The following is a 21572-nucleotide window of genomic DNA, read 5'->3' on the forward strand; positions in this document are numbered from 1 at the left end:
AGGAAGAAAGCGCCGAGGACGCCGCCATCCTCGAAGCCGTCATCGCGAGGTCCCTCCAGGACCTCGTACCCGCCGACAACGCCATGCCGCTCGACCAGGCCTGCGCCTGGTCGAGGGAGCAGTGGGATAAGGAGGAAGCGGAGCGGCAGGCGAGGCACCTCCAGGACGCCGCTCGCTTCCGGCGGCCTGCGACTCCTCCATCCGGCGCCGTCGTCCCCGTCATCGACCTCGAAGCCTCCGACGACGAGCTGTGCAAGCCATCGCCGTCCCCGCCTCGCACCAGCGGCCGATGGGGAGACGCCGGCCAAGGCAGCAGCCAGGCGGCTTCGGCGCCGCCACAGTTCGACGACGACAGCTCCGACGAGGATGGCGGCGACTACACGGTGTTCTACCGCCATTTCGGCATGTAGAGCGCCGTGTTTTCATATTTACAGTTGTATTTCCCTAGCCGAATTCGAAATATAGTCGAATTCGGTCTCTATGTACGAACTTCGCCCTCTATATAGTAAATATCATTAAATTTAGTCTAAATTCGACCATTTTAGGACGTAGTTTGTCAAGTTTACGTTTTCAAATTTAAATCGCCGTCTTCACCTGAGATCGCGGCTAGGAAACTACTCCTCCCCACGCGAAATTTAGTAAATTTCCCCAAATTTCAGCGTGGGGAGGGCAAACGAGTGGAGATGCTCTAAACTAAGATTTAACTTCGATTTGTGGGAGACCTTCTCAAAGAGAAGACCACCCTATAAAAATTAGAGTATGCTGCACATGTGTGGCGCGGACACGGTATTCTTTAGTAAAAGGCGAAAGAATAGTTCGCTTTGTCCTCACCACGCAGCTGCTTGAGTTTCTACCCAGCACCTACCGGTCTATATGTAGCACCTTGGTGAGCGCAGATCCTCCTAGCCGAGCGAGGTGGGACTATTCCAACTTGTAACTTCAACCAGGGAGCGCTGCTTTGCAAACAGATCAACAATCTCCCGCATGGGCCTCAGCATCGGTAAAGCCAAAAGCCTGTTGGGCCTTCCTTGATGCTTTGCAGCCATCGTGGTCTCATTTTTAGCATTAAGTTCTCTCCAAACGAATTTTTGCAAGACCATATTTATTTCATACCCAAATGTTGTCGCACGTTTTATTTCTAAACTGTGCCAAGTAATAAAATGTTCGGCGAAGCAACTCAGTAGCCATACCCATCCAGCATCCTCTGGGGCTATCAAAGGCATATTTGGGCTAAGCATACAATTTTTACATGTAAAGTTCTCATTTTTCACTGACAAAAAAATGACGATTCAACTGAAGATACGATAATAAATCTAACGCTTACATTGGCACAAATGAGCAGAACTTTTCGCTGCAGATAGATGATTAATTATACCACAGAATAGTGTGCACGGGGACGAGTAAACAGTTGAACACTACAACAGCCGGCTAGTCTGATTCCACACAACGATACATTCAGAAATGAAAACTTCTCAAGCTCTCATATACAGTCAACATCTATTCATGCTGAGTTACACGCTTTGATCTACATCATCAACTCTGTAAAATAAAGAACGGGCGAGGCAAAACTGACAAGTGATGTAGCATCAGGCTATCTATCATCTCGGTGCCGCCTTTCCCTGTGCCTGCTCGCCTCGCGGTGTCCACTGTCGTCTCTTCTATGTCTATCAGCATCAGGGCTCCGTGCCCTACGGTCACGGTCGTCTCTCTTGTGGCGATCGCCCTTTCCGCGGCCATCGTCTTCATCTCTGTGGCGCCGCTCACCTTCAGGCTTATCCCTGTCGTATCGACCAGCCTCTGATCTCCGTTTGTAGTCTTGATTATCATCGTCCCTGTTTCTGCTGCTCCTCTGGTGCCTGCTGTCACGGTCATCGGGCCTGCCAGAGCTTCGATCGCCGGATCTGTTGTAACTGGGGTAGTCATCTTGCCTCCGGGCCCCTCGGCCTCGGGCCATATCATCTTCTTTAGCTTGCCTGCTTCCTTTCTCATCGCTGTGAGTTCTCTCCCGGCTGTTCCTATCGCGGTCGCCGCGTGGAGGCAGCTCTGATCTCCGGTCATCTACTTTTTGGACCTTTCTTCGGTCTGTTTTCTGATGGGCAGCATCATCCTCAAAAACTAAATCGTAACTGCAACACAGGAGTGCATTGTCAGAGCATGTAACAATGCTGTAAAAAATATTGAGTCAGAAAGGAGATGGAGAGTGACCTTCGACGGTTATTCACGCCTCGCTGAGTGTTTTCATCTTTCAGGACGTAATTTGGGCCTTTAGGTTTCTGCTCGGCATCTTGATCACAATCTCGGGCAATGTGATTTGGTGCACCACACTTGAAGCACCCATCTGCAATAGGAAATAATAGTATCATATAATTTGCGTTTGAGTTTCTACAGGATGCTTGAACAAGAAACAATACAGATGACGGGTACGTATCAAAACTGGAACCACACTGGTGAGTCTAAGGAGAACTTGCCATATACTTATCTAAGTTTGACATGTGGGACCCAGGTGGCAGAGAGAAAAATCTTGCTGTGCACGCAGCTATAAACCAAACAGGTGATAACTTTCCTAACTTGGCCACAAAAAAGTGTAGCAACCTGTTGTTCACATTTCCTACTGGCTAACAAAGCTTTGCCATACTGGCCAATCTAACAGAAACTGTTGCCATTGCTGAACATTTTCCAGGCACTTTCTCTGGACATCTTCAGCATGCTCCAGAAGTTATGTCTAACGAACTTAACAAAGTACTGATAATGATATATTTGGTAGCAAGGAACTGTTACATTCACAACAATTTTCCAACTTCTACCAAAATAAATGGAATAATGAAAATGTTATGTGGTCTTTCTTAGGAATTAGAATTAGACCAGTAGTAGAGTGCACATTTCACAGTACATTTCCCAGTAGCCAAAAACGCTTTGTTCACATTTCAGAAGTTCTTCAAATGAATTCACATTTCTCTTTAGATGTTGTAGGACACATAATATGGTCTAATCTGAGTATCTAACATCTACTGTCCAGGGTGTAGTAGTACCATACCCAGCTAACTGTTCAGAGTTTTTTTTGTCTACCACAAAGAGAATTCACATTTTGCAAGAATAAAACAATGTCATGGAAAAGAACATGTGGTAATGACCTGTACCTTTATTTGCATTTCGTTTGCTTTGCCTAAACTGACCCCACAGTTTTGAAACACTTTGACTGAAATCGACATGGATCCTCCGATCATCAATCAGACAATTGTCCATCTGTAAGCATATCATTGAGTAAGCAATGTTCTCTATATATTGCTAAAGGAAAAATACCAACAATCAACATATTGCAGGTCATAAGTAAAACTGCAAGACAACAATGAATTATCAAATCACAAACTATATTATTCAGGACACTCTTGAGTAAAGAGTAACTGACATAGCACAACAGCAACTATGATAAGTAAAAAACGCAAATTAGTGGATAAATATGATGGAAGGATCTGTTAACTGTAATTACAGGAATGCAGGTAGGACATGCTAACCTTGAAGAATGCACGTTCACATGCCTCCTTTGCCTCAAATTCTGACAAAAGATCATCAATGGAAACTGTTAGAATTTTCTCTTATGACAGTGAAGCTGTTAGAATATTCTATTACAACATGCAGCCCGATAATTAATACTATGGAAATATGTACTGTCAAAACCAGAACCTCGATACAAAAACTGCACCATCTAAAGCCTTCTCTGCATCTAAGGCTCAATTTACTTATTAAAAAGAGAAGTCATTACTTTCAAGGTGCGCAAACAGCTAATATTTTTTGTGTTCATTGTTCCCTATTTTTGCACCGAGCATTCAGTTGGTGGGCATCAAGCAACATCACAGTTGCATGTTGGCGAAATTTTAGCTGAACCTTGATGTTATGGTCGGTTTGACCTATACGCGCAGGAAGCCCACTAGTGGCTAGTTGTGGGCTTAGCCCAAGTAAATTAGGGGCTTAGCCCAAGTAAATTAGGGTTTCGAGGAGGCCGTCCTCCTATATAAACACTTGTATCCCTTCGAGATTAAGCAGACAATAATTCAGTATCATTACTGTCTCGTCTCCTGAAGGGAGACGGGAGATCCCTGCGCCCGCCGCACCAACCCTAGCCGCCGCCTCCTTCCTCCGCGACGGCGCCCAGCCGCCGGCGCCGAACTCTCCAACCTCTCCGCCCTCACTTCCACCCTTACAACCTCCGCCCTAGACCCGGTAGAACCCTAGCCTCTACCACTTTGGTATCAGATTGCCTAGGTCTCATGGGCTCCAACAGCCCCCCGTCGACACCATCGCCGCCACGTCCACCGCCGCCACCAACACCACCCCCGCCGCCATGACCGGCGCCCACGCACTGCAGGGGGCCGCCGCCGCCGCAACCGGAGACCAGGCCGCCGCCGTCCCCACGGGCCTCGACCTCCCCGCCCGCTACCTTGGCGGACCTCGCCGACGACCTCCGCACCATCCGCCCGAGCTCGCGGAGATCAAGGCTGGCCAGCACCCGCCGCCCCCACCGGCCCTGTTCGCCGCCGCCCCCACCGGCGACCGCTCCGCCGCCGCCCCCACGGCCGCCTCCGCCGCCAGAATGCCGGCCCGCGTGGTGGCCGCCGTCACCCTCGCCGATTCCCACATGGACCGACGCGTCGCCCGTCTACACTCATCTTTGCGGCACGGACGACGGTTCGACAGCCCGCCCACCGCCCGCGGTCTGGCGGGTTTACGGGCCCTTCGCCGCGAGCACGTCCTTCAACCCGGGCCGCCGTGAGGCGCCCCCGAGGTTCCACCTTTGGCACCAGCCCGCCCCGCTTCACTAAGCCGGAGTTCGCCACCTACGACGGCGCCACCGACCCCCCGAATCGGCTGAACCGGTGTGAGCTGTTTTTTCGGGGCGGCGGACGCTCGGCACCGACCGCACATGGATCGCCTCCTATCACCTACGGGGCGCCGCGCAGACTTGGTACTACGCCCTCGAGCGGGACGAGGGCGGGATGCCGCCCGGGAGCGTTTCCGCGACCCGTGCCTCCAGCCGGTTTGGGCCGACCCTCCGTGGCGCCCGCCTCGGCGAGCCGGGACGCCTCGCCTTCACCACCACGGTCCAGGACTTCGCCGACCGCTTTCAGCGCTCGCGTGCCATGCCCCGGGCGTCTCGGCACGGCGGCGCCGATCTCTTCGTCGGCGGCCTCCCCGACTACATCCGCGTCGACGTCGAGATGCGCGAGCCGCGGACTGCGGACGGCCATGTAGTACGCACGAGCCTACGAGCAGCGCGCCCTCGCCATGCGGCGGGTTCACGCGCAACGTGGCGCCGCTCGTCCCGCGCCCGACCCGCCCGACACCCACCGCCCGCAGCGCCCGCACCGGCAGCTGCGCCCGCGGTTCCCTCTGCGCCGACTCGCCCCTTCAAGCGGCTGACGGCTGCGGAGCAGCTTGAGCGGCGCCGCCAGGGGCTGTGCTTCAACTGCGACGAGAAGTACGCACCGGGCCACACGTGCGCCCGCCTCTTCTACCTGGAGACCGTCGACGACGCCGACGTTGAGACCCTCACCGCCGAGCTCGCGGCCGCCACGTCAATGATGCCGGTGTCACGACCTACGCGCCAGTCGACGCGTCCGCCTTCGTCGTCTCTCTCCATGCTATGGCGGGCATCAAGACGGCAAAGACGATGCTGCTCCCGGTGACGATCAATGGGGAGCGTCTCACTGCGCTGGTTGACACGGGTTCCACGCACAACTTCCTGTCCAACACCGCCATGCGCCGCCTCGCTCTCCAGTCGGCGGGATCGGAGAAGTACAGCGTCACCGTCGCCAACAGGGATCGTCTTACGTGCCAGGGCGTGGCGCGACAGGTTCCCATGCTCGTGGGCGACGAGTCGTTCGCCATCGACTGCGTCGGCATCGACTTGGGCTGCTACGACTTCATCCTCGGCCTCGACTTCCTGAGCACTTTAGGCCCCATCCTGTGGGACCTCGACGCGTTGTCCCTCATCTTCTGGCGCGAGGGCGGCCGCCGTGTTCACTAGATGGGCGTGGGCAGCACTGGCACATCCCCGCAGCTCCACCTGATGGCCGCCGCGCTAGACGAGGCGCATCCGCTCCTGGCCGACTTCATCGCGGCGAGACGGCGACCTCTTCGACGAGCCGCAGGGCCTCCTCCCTCGCGACCACCGTGACCACCGCATCCACTGTTGCCAAACACGGCACCCGTAGGCCGTGCGGCCGCACGGCATTCCCCCAGCTGCAGAAGGACGAGCTCGAGCGCCAGGTGGCGGTCATGCTAGCACAGGGCATCATCCGGATCTCGACGTCACCGTTCTGCGCCCCCGTGCTCCTTGTGCGCAAGACCGACGACACGTGGTGTTTCTGCATCGACTTCCGCGCCCTCAACACCGTCACGTCCAAGGACAAGTTCCCCATCCCCGTCGTGGATGAGCTCCTGGACGAGCTACATGGCATGCGCTTCTTCACCAAGCTCGACTTGCGCTCGGGCTATCATCAGGTGCGCATGCACCCGGACGACATCGCCAAGACGGCGTTCCGCACTCACCATGGCCACTACGAGTTTTTGGTGATGCCGTTCGGCCTCTCCAACGCCCCGGCGACCTTCCAGGCTCTGATGAACGACGTGCTCAGCCCCTACTTACGCCGCTTTGTGCTTGTTTTCTTTGATGATATTTTGATCTACAGCGCATCTTGGGCGGAGCACCTGCAGCACGTGGCCATCATCTTCAACGAGCTTCGAGCGCATCGTCTTCACCTCAAGCGCTCGAAGTGCTCGTTTGGCACGACCTCCGTCGCGTACTTGGGCCACGTCATCTCCGCTGACGGTGTCGCGATGGACGCGGACAAGGTCGCTGCCGTCGCCGCCTGGCCAACGCCCCAGTCGCCACGAGCTCTTCGCGGATTTTTGGGCCTCGCAGGATACTACCGGCGATACATCCAGGACTTCGGCCTCATTGCCGCGCCCCTCACGCGCCTGCTTCGCCGCGACGCCTTCTCCTGGGACGAGGAGGCGGCCACGGCCTTCGCCGCCCTGCAGCGGGCACTCACGACGGGTCCCGTTCTTTAGATGCCGGACTTCGACGAGCCGTTCGTGGTGGACTGCGACGCCTCCGGCATTGGCTTCGGCACCGTCCTTCACCAGGGCGAGGGTCCACTCGCCTTCTTCAGTCGCCCCTTCGCCGCGCGCCACCACAAGCTCGCTGCATATGAACGCGAGCTGATCGGGCTAGTCCAGGCGGTGCGCCACTGGCGGGCGTACCTTTGGGGCCGGACATTCCGTGTGCGCACGGACCACTATAGCCTGAAGTTTGCTGGATCAGCGCCTCTCCACCGTGCCGCAACACCAGTGGATCAGCAAGCTCTTCGGCTTCGACTTCACCATCGAGTACCGCCCCGGCCGCCTCAACACAGTCGTCGACGCCCTGTCCCGCCGAGACGTTGACGACACTGCGGATGCGCCCACAGTCGGTGCAGCCCTCTGCATCCACTCCGGGCCATCTTTCGCCTTCATCGACGAGGTTCGCCGCGCTACTGCCACGGCTGCGGATGCGCAGCGCGCGCCGCGCCTGGCCGACGGCGAGCTGGCCGCGCCATGGCGCACAGACGAGGGACTACTCCTCCATGGACGCCGCATCTTCGTGCCGGATCATGGAGACTGCGCCACCAGGCCTTGTCCTTGGCGCATTCTGCGCAGTCACGAGGGCGTCCAGAAGACCCTGCACCGTCTCCGCGCTGATTTTTACATCCCAGGGGATGGCGCCCTGGTGCGAGACTGGGTGCGGGCGTGTGTCACATGCCAGCGGAACAAGACGGAGACGCTCCGTCCGGCGGGCTTGCTGCAGCCGCTGGACGTGCCGTCCCAGGTGTGGGCGGACATCTCCATGGACTTCATCGAGGGGTTGCCGAAGGTTGGCGGCAAGTCCGTCATCCTCACGGTGGTTGACCGCTTCTCCAAGTACGCGCACTTCATCGCCCTCGGTCATCCCTATACGGCGGCGTCCGTGGCACGCGCTTTCTTCGACGGCATCGTTCGCCTCCACGGGTTTCCGTCCTCCATCGTCAGTGATCGTGAAGGGACCTTTTTGGGTTGGCGGGCGTAAGGCCCAACAGCGCAGTGGTGTTTGGCACGTCTTGGTGCATTGGACCGGCCTGCCCGAGGATGAGGCGACTTGGGAGAAGCTTGAAGATCTCCGCCAGCAGTTTCCAGAAGTTCAGCTCGAGGACGAGCTGTTTGAGAAGGCGGGGAGAGATGTTATGGTCGGTTTGACCTATACGCGCAGGAAGCCCACTAGTGGCTAGTTGTGGGCTTAGCCCAAGTAAATTAGGGGCTTAGCCCAAGTAAATTAGGGTTTCGAGGAGGCCGTCCTCCTATATAAACACTTGTATCCCTTCGAGATTAAGCAGACAATAATTCAGTATCATTACTGTCTCGTCTCCTGAAGGGAGACAGGAGATCCCTGCGCCCGCCGCACCAACCCTAGCCGCCGCCTCCTTCCTCCGCGACGGCGCCCAGCCATCGGCGCCGAGCTCTCCAACCTCTCCGCCCTCACTTCCACCCTTACAACCTCCGCCCTAGACCCGGTAGAACCCTAGCCTCTACCACTTGATCACAGTTAACAACCTTGCTGAGGATAGCCAAGTGGGATGGCTGTAGGGAGATGGGTAGCAGAGGTTGGGGAAGATAGCCAGGTGGGATGGCTATAGGGAAATAGACTTATTCATACTTGGTTGATTATGAAATAGCATCCTTATAGTACGGTGCATGCATAGCCCTTAAGCATTTCCTAGCATGAATCAAAATCTTAACATGTTAAGACTCCTATAATCATATATACATTCTTAATACGATAATGCTCCCTAAGGCCTTGTTTGGTTGCCCGGTTTCTAGGTGGATACACGCGTATCGTACCAGCCTATCCATTTACTCGAAAATACACTTCATAGCTATTTGGCAGCCCGGTTTGTAGTCATGTAAGCCCGAGTAAACTCCTGAAAACACGTTGGGTTGAGCTGATTTTCAGACGCGAGGTGGGTGCCGCGTTTTTTCCACTCGCGTTTCATGGCCTGGAGAAGTGAATCGGGTGTCCACCCAAAACACGGCGAAGAATACACTACCATACACTGAAATCCACTGTTTCCAAACAAGGCCTAAAAGACTCGTAATCCCCCGCTGTACACATTTTGTAGTTTTGCACATTTACCAGTTTGTTAGAAAACTACATGAGGTGATTGCAGCTAGTAACATTTGGAATTTTAACAATGAAGACATCTACCTCTGTTTGGACTGCCTTTTGCTGCTAGTCCACAACACATATTGTCCTGTTACCGGTTTGTTAGCAAACTACATTATGCAAATTGTATGCATGGCTAGTAATACTTGGAACTCAAAACGTGCATAAATCATCAACCATACGTCTATATAGCAGGCCCAAACGGCCAAATATATGCAACTCTTTGATGAACAAACTGAAACCAAGATTCCCTACGCAAATAAAACATTGCTATTTCTATTCAATATCTGCCTCACGGCATATCTGATATTAATGTAGTACAGAAAGTTCTAGAGAGAATAAGCATACCAACAAAAGCATAGCATAAGCTATCTCCAGTCTTGAAGTCACGAATTATTTCAGCTCTGCAACCAAAGAATGTGAAGTTAAAGGAGAGCATAAACAAGAAGATGTATATGCCAATTGAAGTTAGCAAAGGCACTCACGATGTTACAGTTCCAAAACGTGAGAAGATTGTATATAAATCTTCATCCTGCAAAATGATTGAAGTAGCCAATCTCCTTATCAATAAACATTGTTAAAATGGATGGAAAAATTAAAATTTTATTTAGGACGTCCGAAATAATTAGCAGCCCGATAATCACAACAGCATACAAAAATCATAAGCGGCAGTGCAATGTGTGCCAAGCTGCCAGCAGAGCAGGATGATGAAATAAAATAAAGGTCTAAAGGAGCAGAAAACTAGGCAAACAATGACGAACTGATACTAACCTGTGTCACTGGATTGAGTTTACAAACAAATAAGACATTGTCTGGTGGTTTGACCTCAGCATCTGGAATGTCTCCAACCTGAATAAACAACAGGTGTTTCATCAGTTCTGAACATCATGAGCAACTAAGAGTATTGATGCGTTAGCTGATGACTTCGATACCAAGACTTACACTCTCAAGGATCACTGCATTAGCATGTGCTTCTTTAGAGCGAATCATCTCCTCAAGCTGACCAGGATCCACTGTTTCATCTAAAGGGACCCAGCTATCCTCTAGGCGCTCTTCTGCAACCTGCTTATTTGTAACACGAAAAAGAATATGACATATTGAGAGACGAGGGGCATCATATGGCATTGAAAACATAAGCTCGTTTATAGTTCTAGAAGACATAAATGTCCATTTGTATTTACAATAACTCGAAATACACAATTGGGGTGACTCAGTTTACCTCATCATGTGGTTTTCCTAATGGAGAATTCCCAGGAATAAGTTCCGCAAGCTGAGGAGGATCATCAAAAGGATCCTCCAAGATGTATGTGTGTTTAATCCTGTACATAATGAAATTAGCAAACAGTGAGCAGGCAGAAACAAAGAAAATGAAATAAATGCTGGAAAACAAATAGTCCTGATTGGTTTGTACCCAAAAGAAGCGCATGGAAAAGAAGCAAAGTTTTCAGATCAGATTGGCAGCTCATATTTTGGCCATGTTTGTTTCCAAAAATGAACCGGGCAGTACAAACAGAACATAACCTTAACAAAATTTGGCATCAAACAAAATGGAGAAAAAAATATTAAGAAGCCATAATTTCAGAAGTTGGCAAACTTTTAGCTCTCAAGGGCATCAAAACGAACTACCCTGTCTTTTGGCCTGTATGTCCTGACTATGCAGTTTACCAAAGGTATGAAACAATATTTTACCTTATGTCCTTGAATGGTCTTCCTCTTTCATCAACATATGCTTCATTTATCTTTGTCAGTGTGTCAAAACTTTCACCTTCAGCAACTTGCCCAAAGACCTGCAATTGACAGAGAAAAGAGTTGACCTCATTAAAGATAAAGCAATAACCAGCCTCCGATCCATCCAGGAAAAACAGTGGAATAAGGTACTACTTACAGTGTGCTTATCGTCAAGGTAGTCAATGTCATCCCGCAAGGTGAAGTAGAACTAAAAACACAAGTAAAAGGGTTAAAATGAGCATCAAGGCCCTTAGAAATGAATGATCAGTAGTGTTGTACTAATGTACCTGTGAGGCATTGCAATTCTCACCAGCACTTGCCATAGCAACAGTGCCAGTTTTTGAATGCCTCAGTTCTGGTCGGATTTCATCATTAAAAAATCGAGCTTGATCACCATAAAGAAACCTGGAGAAACAAGATTCAGTTCTGAGGCATATCTTTGATGGTAGTAGGCACCCTAGATTGAAGTAAATATTGGACAAAAATGACCAAATTCTATTGCATATAGCTTAGAAACACACAAAGTAACATAATATGGGTAAATAAATATACTGAGAGTTTCAGTAAAAGATGCTCACTTGTACACAGAATCACCTCCACTGCCAGTTCCAGTCGGATCCCCAGATTGCGCCAGAAAATCCTTCTCCACCTTGTGGAACAGACAGCCATTGTAATACTTCATTCTGTTAAGGTAAAGCATAATGCCAAAGAATGAGCACCCTGTTTATTAATAATCAAAGGAACTGATGAGCCTAGTCAGTTTGTGCAAGGTGTGGGTGTTCACCCCCTACCATTGGGGGCCTATTTCTTCTAACAACAAAAAGTTAACTAGTTCCTTCCTACTAGGTGATCTCATTTTATACTAAATTACTAATAATTAACTCATCCATGAACTCATTCTGTTCATTATTTTGTGGTAAGAGAAGCGGACACATTTATATAACCACTGCATTTGGAATACTAAATCTACAACAGGGTGGAAACAAGCTACCAGAACACACGAGAGCTACATCACAATAAGGCAAAACCTGCACACAATCTCAATTCAGTTCTGATAACTTTCAGGGAATTTATGAAACAAGCCATAACAGCTCTAAGCATGAGAGAGCATTCCCCTAATGCACCCTAATATGGTGGCTAGAGCTCCACTTGCTCGAAGCGAAGTCTAATCAGGCACCAATCCACACAGGTCGCAGCTCCAAGTAGAAGCGCGCTTTCGAACCAATCCACACCCAGCTGAGACTCTAGATTACAGCTAAGCAAGTATTCGATTTGAAGCCGTTTGCCAATACCAACAGAAGGAATCCGCGGCTGGAACGGGACATGGATGCGGGTGCTTACTTGCAGAGCTTGAGGAAGTTCTTGGTGGTGAGGGGGCATTGCTCGGTGTGGAGATCCAGTTCGATGTCGCCCACGCTTGTGACGATCAAAACCGACATCTTCGCCCCTTGCCGGCGGCAACCGAACGGCGGCGGGGGCGGCGGGGGCGGCGGGGGCGGCGGGGAGGGCGTAGGATGTCCGGGGAGAAGGCAGAAGGTTGGTGGAGCTCGGGCGCCGGCAGAGCGCCGCCGAGGATGCACGCCGGGACGATCCCAACCCTAACCTTTTCCAGAAACAAGCCTCGCCGAGGAGGGCCAAGGGCTTGGTTTGGAAGGCAAGAACAAGATCTGGGCCGTTTGTGAAAGATCGGACAGTACAAATTTATTTCATTTTGAAAACATGGCGGCTCTGAATTCAGGTGCCAAGTTATTCCTGTATTTTTTTAGGGAAAAGTTATTCCTGTTTTTAATCCAGTTTCATGCCCGCTTTACAAATCTGTTCTCGATATTCAGAGATAAGTTGGAATAAAAACAAGTCTATTCAGTCAAAATCCATTTTTGTAAAAATAAGAAATTTCAAGTTAATAGGTGAGGTTTACCTATTTTTCTTGGGTAAAGAGATCTAGATGTCAAGAGCGTTTCATTTGATCCATTTTTAACCTCATAACATAATTTGATTTGAGTTGTAGTATTTATTCCTTTACATATTTCTATTTCTTTTGCACCGGAGCCAAATTATTGTTCCTTTATTAATAATTTAAATGAAGTGGTTCAAGCCATGGCACCCCATTGGGATTGGCCAACAAAGCAAAACCGACGCACGCACACATGTCGTTGTGAAAAACATCAGTTGACCATATACAAATGGCATCAACATCGCGCGATGCACCAACACATCGATTACCATAATGACATGTTGGTGTGCAAATATATGACCACATGTCAAGTATGTTAGCTCTGAATTATATCACGGCCTATTGGACGATGTTGCAAGAATTTTGATAAATGTCATATCGCGAACTAATCCCATAGCCATCATTGTTGTCACACATGTTAACATGCGCGGGGATTTGAAGCACCTGACCCAACATCCATATGGATAAGCCACATCGCTCGGTCTAGTTGTAATTGGCTCTAGGACAATTCCTCCGCAGACAGACAATACATGAAAACAATTCTATCCTCTAATCCAATAAGACTATGGATCACGACATTTCCCTAGACTCCAATTCGTTCACGAAGGAGAGCAGCAAAATAACGACGCCTCCAAGCAAGCATAATTAACTGGTTCCATTCAAGACCAGAACAACATTTTATCGGGATTTGCCATGATCTGCTCTCTCTCGCATCAGCTAGAGATACCCGTAGGTCAACAACTTCACCATAAGCTACTCCCCCTAAAATAGATCATGAGAACCTAGTGATACGTCTATAATGTATCAATGGTTTTTGAACTTTATTACGTTAATATCCATATTATCTGAAATGTTTCTTATGTTTCCTTTATTTTTTAATGATTTACGGAGTATCGATGAAACCACATCCTTTAGGTATTTAATACTAGAAAGCATGAAACTCCTATCTTTTGTGTGTTCTACCTTTCATGACTCAATTAATTGGGAGGGGGAATCATACGCAGTGGCGGAGCGTGACCAAAAGTAGAGCGGGGGCAAAAATAAACTTTTGAGTTGATTTTTAAGCTAACTCCTTCTGCCCTGAATAAGTTACTTTTAGCTTTTGTCCTAAGTTAAACTTTATTATATTTGACCAACTTCTAAAGAAAAGTAGCAATGTTTGTGACACTAAATAAGTACCACTAGTCACGGGATCCATCTTAACTGTAGCTTCAAAATATACTAATATGGTGTCATATATTTTTACTGCTTTTTATATGAAATTGATCAAAAAAAATATTTTTTTATTAAAGAGAATAGCTAAACCTATACATATTTAAAAAAGTAGAAAGTAAGCGAGGAAAAATATTTTGTTTGGCCAAGATCCACCGATATCGATCCGGCTGAGCGATTTCTTGTTTTCTTGTGAAATTGACATACTGAGCGACTTGCAATTCTATTTGTAATTTTTAAAAATAGAGGAACGAGCACCGAAACCTACCAATAGCCAGCAAGGAGAAACATCAACCTTGAGTTGACCCAAACCCGAGGTTAAACAAGAAATACCCACTGCTTTTTATATTGGGCAATGCCCATCAAATCCCATCCGGTCACACAACCACCCATTGCTCCGATGTGGGGAAGAGCGGGGTTGAGAACGGAGTGAGGTCTCAGAGCATCTCCACCACACCGGTGCCCCAAAACGGCGGCTCCGATAGATGTTGAAATTTAAATTTAAATTTGCAAAACGATATTCGTACGAAATTCGAACGAAATTTGACAAATCTAACGCGATTTCAAACGAAAAAACTAGAAAAAACAACTACCGGATCTGGGAGTCGAAGGCGCTGAAGTCCAGTTCGTCGCCGCTGGATGTCCCGAAGGACCAGCTGTCGGTGCCGTTGGCCTCCTCCTCTCGTCGGCCTTCTCCTCCTTTGGCGTCGGCAGCTCGGATGGATCGGCGAGGTCGACGTAGTTGGCGCCGTGGTCCCTGGCGGACCACACCGCCGCCGCCTACCGTGGGTCAATCGCGATGTGGCGATAGTCTTCGTCGACAGAGCGGCCGAGGATGAAGTTCTGGCCGGGGAACTCCTCCTCGTCACCGTCGCCACGGAGGGCCATCTGCGCCTCGGCCTCCTTCTGCCACCATTGCTTCTTCGAAGGTGGAAATGGTGGCGAGGCGTCCTCCTCCTTGACTCGGGAGCGGCGGCCCGACCCCGTCTTCCGACGAGCCGGAGCAGAGGATGCGCGCCTCGCATCGTCGCGGATGACGACGCCTCCGTAAGGAGGCGCGGGCGCGGCCGAGCGCGTGCGCGCGACGGTAGACGATCCGGTGCGTGAAGTTCCGGACGCCACGGTCCGTTCCGGCGCCCTCTACCGGGTAGGCGGCGGCGCCATGTTCGCCGCCTGCGGGAAGTATAGCGGCTCCCTTTTCCCCGCGGACGCGTGGATGGTATCCGGATTGGCGGAGCGTGTCGTCGACATCGCGGCCGTACCACCAGGCACGGCGGCCGAAGTTGTTGAAGCGGCCGCCCGAGGGCTTGCCCGTCCGCGCGAGCTCGATGGTGCGCTCGTGTTCGAAGCGCCCTACCTAGGACGGGCTTTCGATGATGTTCTCCGGCAGGCTCCTCTCCTCCGGCGTCATCTCGGCCCGCCGTTCCCTGGCGAGAGCCCGCGTCTGTGGTCCTCGCGGGGGCGGCAGGGGCACGGCGAAACCGCCGTTGGAGACGTGCTAGCCATGCGGCAACTTGTACTATACTGGCACGGGGATGCGGTGCCAGTACAGCATGTCGGCCTCGTCGAACGTCAGCTGCGTCGAGCGGAGCATGCCGCCGCCGCTGCCGCCGGCCTGGTCATTGTGCGCCATCGCGTCGGCGGGGTGTGTGGGTGGTGGTTCGCGCGGAGGTTGAGGACAGCGGCGGCTAGGGTTGGACGGCGGGGAAAAGAGAGAAGTGCGCGCCGGTGGGGTTTTAAGGGAGGCGACGGACACGCATTGAAGGCGCTGGGTAAGGTAGGTGGACGCCGCGTGGCTAGTCGCCGCCCTCACCGTTTTGGTTTCCGCGCGGGAGGCCATTAACGCCGATGACCAACCTCCCCGCGTCATTTCTGATGCGAATCGCCGCGTCCCCTCGCTAACAAGGCGCCCACCCACGAAAACCGTCGTCCTGCGAGGCGCCGGTGCGCCCGATTCGCGCCCTTGCCGAAGGGGCCGGCACGGGGTTGCCGGCGCTTCTATTGGGCTCGAAAATCACCGGCGCCGTTTGGGGCGCGTCGGTGCGAGCCCATTTTCGCTTCCGGCCCCCAAATTGCTATCGGGACCACCGGTGGAGATGACCTCTTTCTCGTCCTCCCACTGCTGGATTGCCAAGTCCACGAAACAAAAGCTGCCAAGTACAAGAACCGTAGGAAAAGCTGATGCATATTATGCCTAGTTACACTTTTGGAAGGGGGGGCTGCAGCCCTGTTTCACCTCCATGGCGCTCCGCCCATGATCATACGGGACTATTTTTAGAAGACGAAGAGAGACCCAAGATGATAAGTGGAAGAGTAGAAGGGCCCTGTGCGCCTCACCTCCTAGTGTGCCATGGTGAGCCTTGTTCATGAGTCATGCCTAATATGTGGATCCAAGCCATGGATAAGTTCTAGTATGCCGGGGTGCCCCACAGATATGTCAGCTCATACGTGCATTTTGCTACATATAGGGTTAGTTTTCATTGTTATTTGCCTTCATACATTGTTATTTATGCATTTTTAGATGATTTTCGGGACTTTTCTACAAAGTCCTCTTCTTTGGTATATAATTCCTGGGAGGTAGAAAACCTCCTTTTTCGTATTTTATTTGTTTCAAGACTGTCTGGATCGCTAAAAGTTAAGGGAAATATCTGATCAGTTTTTCACCCGAAGAAAGACCGTGAGCGAAAGAATCATGCGAGAGTGGCCACGAGGTGCAAATGGCACCAGGTGGCGTGGCCAGACAGGGAGGTTGCGTCACCCATGCTCGTTTGCCCCTCGAGTGTTGCCTCGGGTCCCCTTTTATTCTAGACGCTCCGTTTGGCCCAAAAAGCTAAGCCATATTTTCCTGAAATTTATTGAGGCGGCAGCGGAGGCGAAAGTCCTCTCCTACTCCGGGAGAGGGCAAATCAAGTTGCATCGGTGCCTCCGGTGTAGGGGAAATTGACGCCATAGACACCCCCACTCCTCGTTGGCTTGGGAGGAGGCATCTCCATCGACATCTCCACTAGCACAATCATCACCACCATCTCCATCTACGAGATCGACGTCATCCCCCTCATAGTTTGTGTTGAATTGAACCCTGGATATTGTTTTTAGTGCTATTGCATATTCATGATTGGTACTTTGTCATTATTTTTGTGGGGGGATTATATATTCAGATTGTGTTGGAACTATTATGCCTCTGGTTCATATCATGTTTGACACTTGTGAGTAGTTCCCCACGTTCCTGAGGGCATAGGATGATCTGGCTATGATTCTATATGATGTGTAATGGGTATTTGGTCAAGTTTTCTATCTTTTATGTTGTTCTATGATGGTTTTGTGCGAATGTTGACTGCATATTACTTTACCTATATGGGCTCATAGGGCTGCACTTTGATGTAATTCATTAGTGTTGGAGGGGTCGGAATGACAGAAACCTTCTTCCAACACTATGGGTTGCATTAGAGGGGTTTATATCGGGGATCCTAAATCTTATGGCTATGATGGGACATTTATGTCTTAAAGATTCATATACTTGCACATGAAAATAGCTCTAGCACCCATCATAAGAGGGGTATTTGCATATGCTTATGATTGAACCTAACTAAGGCTCAGTCCCTAGTTGAATAAAGCTTGACAAGATATTTACTATGTTGTTTAGAACTCAGATGCTAGTGCTGCCGCCCACGGGAACTTTAGTCTCATATAAGCGCACACACTTGAGCTTGTCATCTTGCTGCATAGAGGATTGGGCTCTTATCTCATCAAGAGCATTTACTTATTTGCTATTTACTTTCCGCACTTTATTTTTATTGCAAACTATAGACTCAAAACACCAAAACTGCTACTTTTCTATTACTGCTTTCTTGTTATTTTCGCTAACCAATACCTTCAGCTCCTTGTGGGTTCGACAACTTTTCTTATTGAAAAGTACTACAATTGATCTCCTGCACTTGGGAGCCATGAGGACACTTTTCTGGCGACGTTGTCGGGGAGCGTATCGCTATTGGTAAGTGAACGGTAAGAAAGCTTTTACTGTTTTTATTATTTGCTATTTGTCTCATCATGGATATGTCTAGCCGTGATGAGGTTGGTTTGATTTTATATGACTATGCTTATATTCAATCTCTTAGAGAAAATGAAGAGAAACCACCTGAGCTTAAGGTGGCGTTTCAAATTCCTGTTGCTATTGCCAAACAAGCTATGTAATTAACCTTCACAGGTGATAAGAGTAAAACTGCTATGGGACATCTTCATACTATTGAAGATCTATACTCTTTATTCAAATTGGCTGATGTTCCTCATGATCATGTGAAGGGGAAGTTATTATATCTATCTCTTTTTGGTAATTCTCGCATATGGTTTAGATCTATGGATATTAAGTGTTGTCTTGACTGGGAATTATTGAGGAATGTTTTCTATACCAAGTTTTACACTCCTAAAGAAGCTTATGATGATCGTTGTCATATCTATAATTTTGGCCTCATCTTGGAGAAAGTATTGCTCAAGCTTGGGGGAGGCTTAATGAACTCATCCATATGAATCCTTGTCATGGTATTCCTGATAGTCTTATATTGATAAACTTCTATGTGAGGCTGCCCCGGCATAATAGGGATTTTCTGGATAATTCATCTGAAGTGAGTTTTACTAATAGAACTCAACAAGAAGAAAGGAATTTATTGGATACTATTGCTAATAATTCAGATGCATAGGATCTTGATAAAGGTAATGAGCCTCGTTTTGATTTTGAATATGCATGTGTAGAGAATTTCTCTACTACTATATTGTTTGAAGAACTGAAGGATAGGTTTGGTCTTGATCCTCATATTTTAGTAGAAGTTTCTAAATATTTCGCTCACCATTTGAATGTTCCTAGAAAGGGTTTAAGGTATTTACTGAACCTCTTAAGACTTCACCATATATTGCTGAAGTTGAGAAACAAGTTCAGCAAACTTCATCGGTTATTACAGAAGAATATGTGGTATCTCCTCCATATCCGAACAGGGTGAAAGAAAATTTGCTCACCGTTGTTGCAAATAAGAGTGCTAAAAGATGTCATGAGCCTTATGAAGAAATCTCTATGAAGCCTCAAATTCCGGCCATGAAGGAATTAAATGAAGAGACTCCTTGTGATGTCTATTTATGCGAAGATACCACTAAGGTAAGACTACTAGAACTGGTAAACCTATTATATCTTGTGTTATTGGAGCGTCATGTTATCATGGTCTTTGTGATATTAGAGAAACTATAAGTGTGATACCATATTCTCTTGATATTAATCCCATACTCATGGAGGAAACATGTATAACTATTCAACTTGCTAATAGAGAATTTATTAGTCCTCTTGGTATGGTAAGAGATGTTGAAGTATTAGTAGGAAAGATTAAGTATCCCGCTGATTTCATTGTGCTCGGTTACTCCCAAGATGCATTTTATCCTATTATATTTGGTAGATCTTTTTACATACTGTTGGTGCTGAAATAGATTTGCCAAAAGAGAGAGTGTTTATTAAATGTGTTGGAGAAAGGTTAGAATTTAATTTTTCCAAGTTGACTGATAAGCATTTAGAAAAGGAAAAGTTTTACAAATATATTGTGGAAACTCTTGCCTCTGTGGCAGTTGCTTCATCGAACGCGGTGGAACAATATGTACTTAATCAAGAGAAACCATATAGTAATGAAGAAAGAGAAGCATTAGAACAAATTTTATCTCAACAACCACCACATTTACAATTGCATATCCCACCACATTTATCTCAACAACCACCACATTTAAATTTACAAAATTTTAGTTGTGATCTTTGCTCGTGATAAGTTTAGACCTTACACAGTAAATTGTAAAGTTATTGTGCGCTCTGATCATTATTCTGCTATTAAATATCTTATGAATAAGAAATATGCTAAGCCTAGACTTCTTAGATGGGTTTTATTATTGCAAGAGTTTGATTTACATATTGTTGATAAAAAGGGTGAGGATAATCCTGTAGTTGATCATTTGTCTAGAATGGAAAACATTCCGGATGATCCAACCCTTATTAATGATAGCTTTGCTAATGAACAACTTGCAAATATTAATGTGTCTATTGCAAGAGTAGCTTCCCCATGGTTCACTGATTATGCTAATTTTATTGTTGGGAAAGTTACGCCACCACATTTTACTTATCAACAAAGAAATAAATTCTTTTATGATCTTCGACATTATTTTTTGGATGATCCCTTTCTTTATAAGAAGGGAGTTGATGGTATTATTAGACATGTTGTGTGCCTGAGTTTGAACAACAAAGCATTATAAAAGACTGCCATGATAGTCCTTATGGAGGTCATGTGGTGACCCTGCATACCACTGCATGTTGTAGTATGCCAGTCGTTGATATAACATTCACGAAGTACCATTCCGCAAATATTACATCCCTCAGAGTAGTACAACAGAACATAGCAGGTCCATAACCCATTCATTTATTTTTACAAATATCATACACATGTCATCTCGGAGCTCCTCTTGGGTCCTAAGAGGAATACTCCTGGGTTCGAGGCGAACCCAACTTAGCTTACAATATAAGAGTCTCATTAAGTTATACATTTATCTCCTCGAGCAGCTAAATACTAAGAGTTCGGGCTGCTCGGCTTCTACTACTACTCGAGATGTTCAGGCTTGATCTCCTCCGGAAGCCTCCCCGGTTCCGTAGACGATGAGGTAGTCTATGCCCTCGATACCTCCAGAGAGGTCTGGTTCTTCATAGCCGATGATCTCGGCTCCTTCATTGTTGTCGTAGTCCTCCTCCAGACGATTCAGACAATCTAAGCATGGGATTTAAGAGTGGTATGAGTACGAGCGTACTCAACAAGTTCATTATAGATAAGAGGTGTTTAATGCACTAGCTACGATATTAGACCAGAAAGTCTAATACCAATGCAAGTTTTGGTAAACATTTCTTCAAGAGATTGCTTTTATTCCAAAGAGCTATGTCCGTCAGCCTTCACCGGTTTACTAGAACTTCATGGAGCTCCTTTCCGGCCGCGTTCGTAGTTCCTTATCCCGGAACAGGGAGTGACAGGTCACAGTTCTTTACACTCTGCAGAGGTGTGTTGCTTTACCCATAAGAGATCTTATCCTTGGTGCCAACCGGGCAGCTTTCCCGTCCACACTTCCTTCGGTGTGAGGCCCGGTATAAGGTCATAATCAATCATATTCCTCCGCTACCTCGCACACCCACCCTTTGTTGCAAACCCCGACCCTGGGTCCTCGCCGGTCCCATTATTCCCGTAATTTCAGGGTGGACCCCGACCACGACGACAGTCTGGGATTGAACCAAACTCCTTCGCCGGTAGCTGCAACCCATCATAGACCACATTACCATGGGGAATTAGAAGGGGATCCCCACCCACCAATTGTTCCGCAAGCAACAACCGTTACGGTAAGCAACAGCTATACCGTGGGGAATTAGAAGGGGCTCCCCACCCACCA

The 21572-nt window shown here is 48.6% G+C and overlaps 1 protein-coding gene and 1 non-coding gene across 2 annotated transcripts; both read right to left on the bottom strand.

The window, feature by feature from the left end:
- Positions 1-720: 720 nt before the first annotated feature.
- On the bottom strand, positions 721-840 carry LOC127318192 (U5 spliceosomal RNA). The gene has a single exon (XR_007861747.1). It is a non-coding gene; the product is annotated as a U5 spliceosomal RNA (small nuclear RNA).
- Positions 841-1335: 495 nt separating this feature from the next.
- Positions 1336-12610, bottom strand: LOC127312032 (peptidyl-prolyl cis-trans isomerase CYP59). Its single transcript, XM_051342511.2, has 14 exons — positions 12302-12610; positions 11539-11643; positions 11248-11365; positions 11118-11168; positions 10922-11019; positions 10452-10551; positions 10175-10294; positions 10004-10081; positions 9718-9764; positions 9581-9636; positions 3513-3553; positions 3138-3243; positions 2206-2338; positions 1336-2126 (listed from the first exon to the last, which is right to left on the bottom strand). Exons 1-14 carry the CDS (start codon positions 12397-12399, stop codon positions 1592-1594), a joined length of 1686 nt encoding a protein of 561 aa, XP_051198471.1. The 5' UTR covers positions 12400-12610; the 3' UTR covers positions 1336-1591.
- Between the last annotated feature and the right edge of the window lie 8962 nt (positions 12611-21572).

Source organism: Lolium perenne, chromosome 7 (genome assembly GCF_019359855.2).
Source record: "Lolium perenne isolate Kyuss_39 chromosome 7, Kyuss_2.0, whole genome shotgun sequence".
In the NCBI taxonomy this organism is placed as follows: domain Eukaryota; kingdom Viridiplantae; phylum Streptophyta; class Magnoliopsida; order Poales; family Poaceae; genus Lolium; species Lolium perenne.

Bases quoted from the DNA above. Each gene is read 5' to 3' on its own strand.
- LOC127312032 (XM_051342511.2), bottom strand. From the start codon at position 12,399: ATGTCGGTTTTGATCGTCACAAGCGTGGGCGACATCGAACTGGATCTC. The intron at 10,552-10,921 runs GTAAAATATTGT...CATTATGTACAG, and splicing joins AGACCATTCAAGGACATAAG to GATTAAACACACATACATCT. The intron at 2,127-2,205 runs GTCACTCTCCAT...CCTGTGTTGCAG, and splicing joins GGCGTGAATAACCGTCGAAG to TTACGATTTAGTTTTTGAGG.